General features: G+C 53.3%; 1 protein-coding gene across 1 annotated transcript in view; it reads left to right on the top strand.

The window, feature by feature from the left end:
• Positions 1-1,010: 1,010 nt before the first annotated feature.
• The window catches only part of Hs1bp3 (HCLS1 binding protein 3), a 32,237-nt gene continuing 19,886 nt past the window's right edge, over positions 1,011-13,361 (top strand). The window contains exons 1-4 of the mRNA XM_041639456.1: positions 1,011-1,130; positions 4,782-4,947; positions 9,082-9,289; positions 12,026-12,242. Coding sequence (XP_041495390.1) covers positions 1,099-1,130; positions 4,782-4,947; positions 9,082-9,289; positions 12,026-12,242 — 623 coding nt within the window. The 5' untranslated portion in view covers positions 1,011-1,098. The remainder of the gene's footprint in view (positions 1,131-4,781; positions 4,948-9,081; positions 9,290-12,025; positions 12,243-13,361) is intronic.

Genomic DNA, 13,361 nt, shown 5'->3' with positions numbered 1-13,361 from the left:
TCCTTCACCTCCTGAGTGCTGGACTTACCACCATGGGTTTACATGGTACTGGGCATGAAGCTCATGCCCTCGTGTATGGCAGGCAAGAGCTCTAAAGACAGAACCTCATCTCAGCCCACTGCAGCACCTTGACTCCTCTGTTCACCCCCATCTCCTGGGGTTCTCACACCTGTGCCCTATTCTGTAGCTCAGCAGCCTTCGTGGTTCCCCCACTCTGGAGTGTTCTGCAGGTCTGCAATCTTCACACTAACGCACAAGGACGTCCCTTTGTGCGCAGTTCTCTGATGACCGAAGTTGGTCTCCAGGTCAGTGCAGCGTCCTAAGCTCAAACACTGAGTACTTCCTGCCAGGACTCCTGCTTGCCTTCTCTGCTCAGGTCCCGCTGATCCCCTAGTCTCTGGAGCTCCCACACAATATCGCCCCCACTCTGGCTCAGCAGTTCTCGGTCCTCTAGGACCTGCTCCTTTGCAAAGCCCTTTCCGATTCCACTTCTTTCTGCAATGGGCAGGAAGAAGAAGGGGGATGCGAGGGAAGGGTGGGGAAAGGAGAGGAGGGTTTAGGATGGGACAGGAGGGGAGGGTGCATTAAAACCTCTGTTCCCGCCTGTGCGATGGCTCAGTGAGTGAAAACATTTTCTATGCAAGCTTGGTGATTCCACCCAGGAATCCATGGCGGGGGGAGGGGGAAGGAGAGATAAACGGGAAGGGGAGAGGGGAAAAGGGAGAGGGTGATTGGTTGCATAAGTGAAACCGACCCCAGGAAAGGAGAGAGCGCTTTTGCAGTCTTTTGCAGCGAGCTGTAAGAGAGCAGTTTGAGGACTAGCGGCTGCAGTCCTATCGCCTTAGAGGCCTAAGTATGTACTGGGATTAAATGGCATCAGGCGCCAAGTTTATGAGGTGACTATGGGGCATCTGCGGAGGGCTGAAAAGCAAAGCACCCCACTACCCCGTAGGCCACGGAGGCTGCGAGGTGCAAGACTCGCCAGCAGGGGGCGGGACAGAGCAGGGGAGGCGGCGCGGAGCCCGAGTTGGGCGGGGCCGGAACGCAGCGACGCCGGTGACGCCCGGTCCCGTGATCGTCCACCCGCCCGCAGCCAACATGCAGTCCCCGGCAGTGCTTGTCACCTCCAGGTGAGCCAGACCCCCGACCCTTGCGTCCCTGGCACCCTAGCAACCTGGCGGTTTATTCCGGTGCACCCCACTACCCTGCGGGTGTGGTGGAGCGCCATCTAGTATCCCTGATTTTACAGACAAGGAAGCTGAGGCCAAGCACTCATCCAAGACTCTAGAAGGGCCTGGGACTGGCACTGGCTGGGATCGGGGGCCATTCCCTGACCTTGCGTACTTGGGGGTCATTTCTCCCGATCCCTCAAACCTTTCAGTGCTAGTTCTGTGTGTACCAGCCCGACGCTAAGCACCAGGGACGAGGTGAATCAAACAAGCTGGTCGTGCGGGAGATACCCGCACCAGGGTGGCTGGTGCTGCGGGAGGAAGGGGCCAGTAAGTTCCAGTTGCCCTGGGAACACTGCTGCTGTTGGGCGCCACCACGTAAAGCTGAGACCCTGACCGTTGGCGCTGGAGAGAGGTCATGAGTTTCCGCATTAGGGCCAAAGGCTGTGCTCAGCACCCAGAGCCACACCTAAGGGACCCAGCTGGAAGGAGAGTACCTCGGTTTTTAAGTAACTTTAAAACGGCGAACTTCAAGGATATTCGTATACTCTGCCTTTGCTCTCCCTACATAAACTTACTGTGTAAATGGACATAACACTCACAGGTTCAGCTATACTCCCAGCTCCCTGCCTCGAAATGTCTAATTCTGCACATAACCCCTGTTGTTGGAAGCTTTTTGGTTTGGTTAATGAGGCTTCGGCCATATCTGCACTAGATCAGGTATCCCTGTCGTCCTGTGAGTTCTGTCCTTTCACTGAGCCTCAGTTTCCCTTTCTGTAGATGGAGGTTCTGTATAGACAAGTGTAAGCATGGGAGCAGTACATGTCCCTGTGGGCCACGCCAGGCAGACCCATGGCCGTGAACTTGGCGCTGGTGCCTAGGAAGTGTAGTGGTGGCTTCCCTCAGTGACTGGTGTTACAGAGAGTGCTGCTGGTGGTAAGGGCAGAGGCCATTCTGATAGTCACAGTAGACCCTGGGAGCTTGCCTTCAAGTAATGCTGACACCTTTGCAAGTGCTGAGGTGGCCTTGGACCCAGGATCAACTGACGTTTCCAGCCTTCTTCTGCTGGACATCTCCCGGGCTTCATGCATGCATCCAATCAGCAGGTGTTTTCCCAGAGGCCTCTTCTGTGCCTGATACTGATCCAGGTTTTTTCTTTTTTTCCGAGACAGGGTTTCTCTGTCCTGGAACTAGCTCTTGTAGACCAGGCTGGCCTCGAACTTACAGAGATCTGCCTGCCTCTGCCTCCCGAGTGCTGGGATTAAAGGTGTGTGCCACTACCACCCGGCTGGTCCAGGTTTTAGGATATGCTAGTGAGGCTTTGGTGGGAAAAAGTGGGCCATAGGAAAATCCAAGCTATGTCAAGGACAGTAAATGCTAAGGAAGAAGGTGAAAAGACGGGAGATCTGGGGATCCACTCGAGTTTCATACAGTGTGGTCGAGGGACATCTTTCTGAGAGACGGCAGGTGAGCAGACACTTGAGAAGCCCCCTGAGGGAGAGAACTATAGAAAGGAAATCTTAACCTGTGCTCAGCTGAGAAGACTGCAAGAGCCACAGTCCGGAGGCCAGTGTCCTGAAGGAGAGAGAGCATTGAGGGTAGGAGGTAGCCCTGGAGAGCCCGCAATAGAGAAAGGTAATGAGGTTTCGTTCTCAGTGTGATGGGAAAGCACAGACAGAGAGGCCCCATGACTCAGGGTACAGAGACCCTTTGTCTGCTGCACCCATGTTCTGCGGGCACTGCCTGGAATCCAGGTGGTGCTGGGGTGGAGCAACCCCACTGAGGGGAAGAGGGGCTGAGGGCTATTTAGGTTCTCTGTGCCTTCTGAATCCGGTGAGGTTGTGAGGGAGGCGGAGGACATGGAGATCGGTGGTAGGGCTACCATCCTGAGCTTCCTGCTTCCTGGGACGGGGAGCAGGTGGGACAGGGGAATGGGCATTTGTTCAGACCATGATTGACAGTCAAACGGAGGTGTTAGATAAGAGGCAGGATGGCCTGGAAGAAAGAGTCCGGGTCGCAGGTAGGAATTGGGGTACCATTGGACTGGGGCGTCATGGAAGGCCCTGAGTCGGGTTGAGGCCTGTGGAGGGCGGTGTGAGCCAAATCATGGTAAGCCGTGGGCAGTGGGACTCTAGGGACCTGTAGTCACACGGCAGTTGAGCGGTTTGGTTTAGTGCTCCTGAACCATGCTGCCAACTACTTGCTTTTGCGATTTCTGAAGGAATTTTAAAAAAGAAGGGCGTGCCTGGCGGTGGTGACACACACCTTTTCCCCAGCACTCTGGAGGCAGATCTCTGAATTTACGGTCAGCCTGGTACAGAGTTAGTTCTAGGGCAGCTAGGGCTGTTACACAGAGAGCTCCTGTCTCAGGGGAGTGAGAGAGAGGCGAAGTGGGAACCCTGATAAGGTATGCCACTAAGCAAGTTAGTGCAAGGGGCTTATTGGGAGCAAGGGGTAGGGAAAGAATGAACGGCTGTCTTGAAGTGAAAACATGAGGGGGGCCGGCATACAGCCAAAGAAAGCAGACTAGAGAGGTGAGAGAAGCAGTCAGCGATCTGTGCCTGGCGGGCACTTTTATTTTTTTTTTTAATATTTATTTATTTATTATGTATACAACATTCCTTCCATGCCTGCTTGCATACCAGAAGAGGGCACCAGATCTCATTATAGATGGTTGTTAGCCACCATGTGGTTGCTGGGAATTGAACTCAGGACCTTTGGAAGAGCAGTCAAACCTCTGAGCCATCTCTCCAGCCCCTGGCGGGCACTTTTAAAGGATGCACACGTCACATAGCTGACAAAAAGGCACCTGGCGACAGGTGACGTAACTGCCTCGGCGGCGGGAACTAACCATTCCAGTTGTACAAGAACACACCCAGACCGTGCAGGTGTTGTCTGTGACTGCTTTGTGTCTGAAGGCAGAGCTGAATAGATGCAAATGAAGTAAGATAGCATGCAAAACTTTAAGCTATCTAAGATCTGCCCTCACCAACCTCAGGCTTACTGGTGGTGGTGGCGGCTCACGCCTTTAATCCCAGCACTCTGGAGGCAGAGGCAGGCAGATCTCCATGAGGCCAACCTGGTCTACAAGACCTAGTTCCAGGACAGGCACCAAAGCTACACAGAGAAACCCTGTCGCGAAAAATAAAAACAAATAAACCTCAGGCTTATGATTCAGTAACCCAAGTCTGTCATTCTTGCAAGTTCGAGATGATGCTTATGCCGTCCAGGGACCTTGGGAAGTCTATGTCTGGGATGCGGTCCTGTTCCCAGGCTTCCTGCTCTGACCTGAACTTAATGGTCAGGAGTTTCAGGGAGGCACAGGGGAGTGTAATTGTGCCGATCAGGCAGAGTTGCCTGGACATGGGGCAGAGGAAGCACAAGTGGGCTTTTCTAATCCAGCTCAGCCCTAGGTGCAAAGACAAGGAAACCAAGCCTGAGACATAGCGATTCCTATTGGCCAGTTCGCTCAGCCACTGGGGTCAATACCACAGGGGATAGGGACAGAATGCAGAGTTCAGTTCCTGGTATGGGTGTCTGACCAACCTGCACGTCACTGGCCAAGCCTGCTGACTTGAACCTGATCTTGACCTGCCTTCCTTCGCTTTACAGGCAAGTGCAGAATGTCCACACAGGCCTTGACTTGACCGTGCCACAGCACCAGGAAGTGCGGGGCAAGATGATGTCCGGCCACGTGGAATACCAGATCCTAGTGGTGACCCGCTTGGCTGTGTTCAAGTCTGCCAAGCACCGGCCCGAAGATGTTGTCCAGTTCTTGGTGAGCAGAGGGCTGTAGCCATGATCCTCTGAGGGTGCCCAGGCAGGATGTCTGCCCCTCAGGGTCCAGTAGCATCAGCATGCTGACACTTCCCTAGGGTCTAGAGCGCTAGGCTGTGGGATGACTGGAACATCAGAGTAGTCCCATACTGCGAGTCCCTAGGAAGGCAGACTTGTGAAGGACATAGATATGATAGGCGCACAGGGGAGACTGAGAATGTGTAGGGGAGCAGCCTAATACACCTTGGAGAGAAGAGAAGATTCTGGAAACTTCCTGGAAGAGGTGAAGGCGGGGCTGTGTTTTAAAGAATTGATGGTGTTACTGGGCGGGTGGTGGCACAAGCCTTTAATTCCAGCACTTGGAGGCACAGGCAGGTGGATCTCTGGGAGTTCAAGGCCACCCTGGTCTACAGAGTGAGTTCCAAGACAGCCAGGGCTACACAGAAAATCTCTGTCTTGAGAGAGAAGTGGGGGGAGGGTGCTGATCAGCAGAGGAGAAGTGAAAGGTGTTCCAGAAAGAAGGCAAAGTTGCTGGGAAGGGGCTGAGAATTTGGAGCCTCTGAGCGGTTGATCATGGTCTTGGGAGGACACAAGGGTGGGGGACATGCAGGACACAGCTGGACCTGCACTTGTCTTGCAGACAAGTCATTTTAAGCAGAGACTTTAACCAGAGACCTTTAACCAGAGAGTCTAGTAACAGCAAGGCACTGGGATCAGGAGACCAGGAGCCTGGCCCTGGGGACAACACAGAAAGCCACCAGGCTGGAAGCTGCAGAAGCAGTAGCTGGGGCGAGGAGAGTGTGAGGTCCTTCCAGTGTGCAGCTTCCATTCGCCAAGGTCAGCAACACTGACAGAGAGCAGGTTCGAGACTGGTCAGTGCGCTATCCACCCATTGGGTCGACTCAGGAAGCCCAGCATAGAAGTGGGCCGGGCCTGAGACATCAGCTTGGAAGTCTTGTCAAGAACTAGGAGTGGATAGCAGGGAGAAGAGCCGACGAAGAAATCATGGAGACGCCAGCAAGCCAGCAGCAGTTGAGTCTGGCATCAGGGCGGAAAAGTGAGGCTGGGTGAACAGAGAACTTCAAAAAAGGAGTGCTGTGTTCCCACATTTATTTACCCTTTGGTCCAGACCTGGTGAGCAGGAAAGATGGGATCGAAGGATAAGGTTAGGGGAACCAGGAGGGCGCAGCTTGCTGCAGGTTGGTTCCACAACTCCAGGCATCTGAAACGAAAGAAAAATGAGTGTACAGCTCCGTGACAGCGAGGGACCAAATTTATAAGGATGATGTAAGGGGGCTAAAGAGATGGCTCAGAGGTTAAGAGCACTGATTGCTCTTCTAGAGAACCCGGGTTCAATTCCCAGCACCCTCACACAGACATACACACAGGCAAACCATCAATGCACATTAAAAAAAGATAGTGTAAGTCACAAATCTTTCCTTAAGGGACGTTCCACAACCGTGCTGTTTTCCATCTGACTGCTCCTTAGACCAACTCCTAGGTCGAACCTAGGGACCTAGATGGAACACGAGCCAATTCTGGGTCTGCCGTGTTGTGGGAGTGGATCCCCTCTCGGAGGCCGTTTGCAGCTCCTAGTAATCTGCCTGACCTCAGATTACCTGAGTTCAGTGCACCCACGCATTCAGAGCCGAGCAGACAGAAAGGGAGTGAGTGATGCCGGGGCCTGACGGAGAGGCAGCATCTTGGGGACACTTGGGGTGCCAGTGCAGCCTGCTCTGTCCTGTGCGGAGGACCGAACGTTAGGGCAGGGTGAATGAAAGGTCACCTGGGACACTTTCACAGGCCACACTAGTGCTGCTTTGCCCCAAACAGTGATGCCCACGCCCCGTGAAAGCATGCTGGGGTGCGTCCAAAGCGTGGGCATGCGCATACAGGCTGGTGCAGCGCTTCGCAGATCTTGAATACCTAAGAGGGCAAAGGAAAACTCATTTGCCGTGGTATCCAAGGGTGTAGCCCAGAGTTATCCCCCTGGGATTTTATGAGTTCGCTAAAAGAATTCGTATTTCTTGTACATTCCTTGGAAGGATATATACTTTTTAATAAAAGCAAACATTTAGTTGCTAGCCATGGCGTAAAGCCAGCCCCCCACACCGGGGGGAGGCACTGTATCTGAGATCTGGCAGCCTCAGGTAAAGATTAACTGTACCTGTAAACCCTGATTGCACAGTCGGTGCACACTTACCAGAGGACCGTGAGGTAGCATCGCTGTCAACCCAGTGCTCCGCAGTGCTTACCACACACAGTCACCGGGTATTTTGGTGCTCACACTTTAGCTCCCAGTCTCTCTTGTCACATTTGCTGGCAGCTGCTTGATGTTCTGCCTGGAACACGAGTGGGTGAGGGAGCCGTGGACGGTGCCAGAGTGTCTGAGACTTAGGGCTCACACTGCCTGTTTTGTGGGTCTGGAGCCTGAGCCTGCAGGGAGCAGTTAGGCCAGCAGGGGGTGCTCACTCCCCACTATGGCTTGGCTGCCGCTGCCAAAGCCTCAGAACTCAGGAATTCAGGTGGGAACCTGAGAAACTGGTGCCCTAGGGATCCTCTTACTCTTTCCTCGAGAGTTCTTCCCGAGAAAGTTCCAGAGCCAGTTTGGAACTATAGGCAACAGCTTCCTATCCCAAGGGACTCCCCGTTTGCAGGGTTCTGAAGCTCCCTCATTGCCACGCTCACTGCACAGCCAGCTCCTGGTGTCTAGGACCTTGAAACGGGGTGGTACTCTGGTTAATGAGCTGTGGACCACACCCTTCCAGAGTCCCTGTGATGGAACCACCCTCAGTCCAGTCACACAACCGTGTGCATACTTAAGACGGTACCGCCAGGTCTGGGGGTGCGGGTCATCCATGCCTTCATCCTCAACGGTGCCACATAGGTCCTGTGGAGATGGGTTTACCCTCCAGGGAAGCACCAACCAGTCCGGGACCGAGGAAACCCAGGGTGCTGGGGAAGGCCAGGGCATAAGGCATATGACTTTTTTTTTTTCCATTTTTTTATTGAGAAAAGGAGAAAAAAAAAACAACAAGTTTCCACCTCCTCCCAGCCTCCCATTTCCCTCCCCCTCCTCCCACCCTTCTCCCCCTCCCCCCACTCCTCTCCCCATCCCTCTCCAGTCCAAAGAGCAGTCAGGGTTCCCTGCCCTGTGGTAAGTCCTAGGTCCTCCCCTCTCCATCCATTTCTAGGAAGGTGAACATCCAAACTGGCTAGGCTCCCACAAAGCCAGCACATTACGTAGGTTCAAAATCCCATGCCATTGTCCTTGGCTTCTCATTAGCCCTCATTGTTCGCCTTGCTCAGAGAGTCCAGTTTTATCCCATGCTTTTTCAGTCACAGTCCAAGCCAAGGCCGGACTGTGACTGAAAAAGGCATATGACTTTTATCTGAGCGCATATGGATTGTACAGATCCCAGTACAAGTGCACAGGGCTGTGGCTACTCACTGCATGAAGCCCAGAGCCAGCTAGAGAGTTCTGTGTCAGCACATGCATAGTCTATGAAAAAGCAGTGATCGCTAAGCTGTGGGGAGGTTCAGAACTGGGAGGAGGTGGAAATGGCGATTATAGTCGATCGGGTCCGTTAGCCTGTCATCTGCTGTAAGCTGAGTGCTGCCTTTGGAGACTCGGGACACCTGGTGGCAGCAGCAAGCAATGTGTCACCCATGTGTCAGGGACTCCTGCTGGGCAGTTCTTGGCTCTGCCCCATGCAGGACAGGCCCCACCAGAAGGCCGGTTCAAGTCAGAGGATGATCAAGATGTCTGTGCTGTGAAAAAGTGATTCACAGTGCTGTCGCAAGATGGCCGTCACCTGCCAGGTGCCAAACTCACTCTGGGCAAGCTCAGATAGACCAGAATAGGTGTAGGCCGTGGTCATTTGCAGGACACGTAGGTCCCTGTAAAGGGCTGTACACAGAACCCCTGCAGCAGTGCTTTAGGCCTCTGCACTCCTGCATCCTTCCTTTGGGACTTTAGACCTCTCTGGGGACCAGAGAGCGAGGTTGGGGGGCAACAGCAGCATAGCTCAGCAGGGCATAGGCGGGCCTGCTCCGGGCACATATCTGGTCAGGGTGAGGAAGTTTCTTACCCTTGGCTCTTCTCTCAGGAAACCACATACTCCTCTCATTCCAGGTCTCCAAAAAATACAGCGAGATCGAGGAGTTTTACCAGAAACTGAGCAATCATTACCCGGCAGCCAGCTTGCCCCCGCTGCCTAGGAAGGTCCTGTTTGTCGGGGAGTCTGACATTCGGGAAAGGAGAGCCATGTTTGATGAAATTCTGCGCTGTGTCTCCAAGGATGCCCAGTTGGCCGGCAGCCCAGAGCTGCTAGAATTCCTAGGTACCTGAGGCTTTGTCCCGTGTCCCTGAGGTCTCTGCAGCCCAGAACCCCACCACCACCACTGTGACCCAGTGGGCAGCCCATTGCCACCCTCCATGCCCTGCAAGCTTTAGCAAAGCTCTTGGGCCTCAGTGACCTCCTGGGCTGGATGGTAAGAAGGAGCCCCAGCCCTCAAGGAACTAACCTCCAGATGCCAGCAGGTATTCATAGAGGGACCTCGCCATGGCCTTCCTAGTCATCTCATATATCTCCCTTCCCTTAGACACTTGCATGTGCACATCCCTCTGCCTTCTGCCAATCAGACCTGGCAGCCTGTGACATCCAGAGAACACTGTGCCTCCCCACCCAACCTGCTGACTGGGTCCCTTATGGATATCACAATCAGTTCATACCCCACAAAGAGTATGGGTGTGATCTGGCACTCCTATAGCCAACTCCATGGACCTCAAACTCGTCTTTATAGTATCAGGACACCCCCCTTCCCTTCCCGCTTTCATCAGTGTTCTCAATAAGAGAAGTAATTTACTGATGGAGATTGGGGGTATATGAACTAACACACGAGATGCTTCAAACAGAGCCTGTTATCCAGGGGGTGGTATTTTAATACTGCACCCTCCAGCATTCCTGTCTACTTAAATCCCCCTGAATGAGCATCTGCCCTTCATCCCTGGATGATGGGGCCAGGGCACACCTACGTCTGGTGCCCATCTCTCTCTCTCTCTCTTCACCCCCTCCCTTTTCCCGACAGCCCTTTAACTTTGCTCTTTTCTGATCTCATGGATCTCCACTTCTACGGTTCTATGGGACGGAATTCCCATAAACCAAATGTGAAAGAAGAGTGCTTTTTAGGATTTTTAACTACTGACTGATGTTTGTTTAAGACAGAGCTTAACTATCTAGTCCTGTGGTCTTGAAACTCACTACATAGACCAGGCTGGCCTTGAACTCACAGATATCTGCCTGCCTCTGCCTCCTCAGTGCTGGGATTAAAGGTGTGCACCACCATGCCTGGCTGAGTGATTTCTTTTTAAGTGATGGTTTTAAAAAGTGGCTTGCATGGAAACGAACAAACAGTCCAAACCTACGCTTCTCAAAGTGTCCGTGGGGAGGACTATCTGTTTATTCCCAGGCTTTCACAGACAGATATTACGTGTGCAGATGCCGCAGTGATGCCAGGCCTCTATTTCTGGGGGCTTGCTTCCCCTTTCTGAACTGAACTTACCACAAACACCTGCCTTTCATGCTTTGAGAACTGATGTCAGCCCAGTTGTCCTGGGGTGGTCGTGGTTTGTTCTGGAATCTCCCACATTCTCACCGCACTCATTCGGGTAGAAATCTGATCACGCAGGCTCCTGGAGTTGTCTGCCTATGGTGAGGTCGGCAGAGTCGCTGGCGGGGATTTACTACAGCAAGGCATTGAGAAAGAGACGGTCCCACTCAAGCCTCATTGTACACTGGCTGGCTGGTGTGTTTCACCACCGGGTTTGCTGGGCACAGGCTTGGCTGTTTCTGTGGTAGAGCTGACTGAGTTTTGTGGCATGCTGTCCCCTGCATGACACTGCTGCTGCTCTCTTGGATTCTTAGCAGCTGTGATCACTAACCTGTATGTGAATCACAAAAATGGGTCCGTTTACTTTCCCTCCTGGATGTTGGAGGGACTCAGAAGGCCCCACCTCTCCCTGGGTGACAGACAGACAGACTGATAGGTAAGTGGATGGATGGATGGACAGGATGGATGGATGGATGGATGGATGGACAGGATGGATGGATGGATGGATGGACAGGATGGATGGATGGACAGGATGGATGGATGGATGGATGGACAGGATGGATGGATGGATGGATGGACAGGATGGATGAATGGATGGACGGACAGGATGTATGGATGGATGGATGGATGGATGGACAGGATGGATGGATGGATGGATGGACAGGATGGATGGATGGACAGGATGGATGGATGGATGGATGGACGGACAGGATGGATGGATGGATGGATGGACAGGATGGATGGATGGACGGACAGACAGGATGGATGGATGGATGGATGGATGGACAGGATGGATGGATGGATGGATGGACAGGATGGATGGATGGATGGATGGACAGGATGGATGGATGGATGGACAGGATGGATGGATGGATGGATGGACAGGATGGATGGATGGATGGATGGACAGGATGGATGGATGGATGGATGGACGGACAGGATGTATGGACTGCTATATGGATGTGTGGGCAGGGTGAACGGATGGAGGGATGGATGGACAGAATGAATGTAGGGATATATGGGCAGGATGGATGGATGGACAGATAGACAAGCTGTTAGGAAGGGAGTCCCTTTTTAAAAAAAAAAAACATGGTATAGCTGCTTATAAGACGTTCCTGTAGTAACCCCAGTTAAACTCAGCACATCAAGCTAGACATGGGTGGACTCTTCCCTTTCTTCTGTAGGTGCTCCTCTATCTGGGATGAGCAGAGAGTTGTCCGTGTCTCCCTGGGCAAAGTTCACAGAAATTCTGAAACTCTTAGCTTCAGCCTATTCTGACATTCCCCATGGCTAGGCCGCACCGGCCTCCCATGGTGCCAGCATCCCTGAGGGGGACACCTCTCCCAGCCTCTCAGAATTGGGGTCCCAGGAAGTTTCAGGAAGCCCTCAGAACCTGGCTCCCGAGGGTGGGTATGGAGATATCACCTTGAAAGTGGACATCAATCTCTCATTTTCTTCTCCCATAGGAACCAGGGCTGCAGGGGCTGCAGGCCTTGCCACTAGAGATCCCTCTGTCCTGGGTGACACAGCCAGCCAGCCAGGGGACAGCGATGAGGCTTTTGATTTCTTTGAGCAGCAGGATGACGTGCAGCCCCCCACACTGGGCCTGAGCAACAAAGATGTGGAGAAGTCCTTGGAGGAAGAGGAGGAGGAAGAGGTGCTCGACCCCCTGGGCATCATGCGGTAGGTTTCCTCTGCGTCCCAGGTCCTGGGCTCAAATGGGATTTTGACCTGGTATGCTCAGGAGAGTTCACTCTGCTCCACCTCAGGGTTACACCTACCCATCCCTCGTCAGATCTCCGTCTGCGACTAACTACACAGATACCGCATGGTAGCTCAGTAGTACAGCCTGCTGGACCCAGCAATACTGGCACTGGGACCTGGGTTCTCCTTCTCGCTGAATGAGTGGCAATGTGACTTGTTTGCCCCTGAGTGTGCTTCTCTGTCTGTAAGGCAGGGTTCCCTTCAGTTCCTCCAGGACCGTGTGGGTGTAAATCACCTGTGACAGTGACTGGACAGTGTCCCCTTCACATGCTCACACACGCTCCAAGGAGACAGAGAGGCAAACCAGCTAGGCACCCCTTTTGCTTCACACCTCTCTGATGCATCCAGCCAATCAGTGAGCCGCTCCTGAGCCCTGGCTACAGGGACCACCCTGTGCTGGAAATGGGGTCAGGGCACAGGCCGGAGGAGGAGATGCACAACCAGACATCTGCCACAGTCCCCCCTCCCCCCCAGTGGATGTGGGCTGAGAACACAATGTCTTCCCTAATGGAAACCAGCTACTCAGCCATCCCAGAATACTTTTTATCCTTCTTGGCTCGAGCGAAGAGCAGCTAATATACTAATATTTTCTGTGCTGAGCATAACGCTGTGTGCTTCGCATGCTGCGTCTCAGCCGTTCCTTCCTTTCACACAACAGCCCAAGGTGAAGAATGGCGCTGGCTTGGCACCGAGTTTGAGCGCTTGCCGCTGGGCCTGAATTCCAGCTCCATCCTTCTGTCGCCAAGGCTCCCGGGCTATCTGCCTCTTTCTCCAGTTTTCCTCCGTAAAAATGGGCTCTCGACAGTACCTACTGCGTGGAGCACTGCGGAGAGATGATCTAGGATGTGTAGGTGTTCACATTAGCCATCATCATAAGGTCCACTTCCAGCAGAACCAGACCACTGCCCAGGGCACCCTTCACACTGTGACAAATGGGTCTTGGGAACTCGCTTGCCATCCTCAGGATACAGACAGGGGAGGCTGCCTGAAACAAGATCCCCCGAAGAATTAGACAAAGGCATGTTCAGTGTGATGACA

Source organism: Microtus oregoni, unplaced genomic scaffold (assembly GCF_018167655.1).
Source record: "Microtus oregoni isolate MIOR12 unplaced genomic scaffold, Mior012 000058F_ref0000040, whole genome shotgun sequence".
NCBI lineage: Eukaryota > Metazoa > Chordata > Mammalia > Rodentia > Cricetidae > Microtus > Microtus oregoni.
This window is presented reverse-complemented; position numbering and strand designations above follow the sequence as displayed.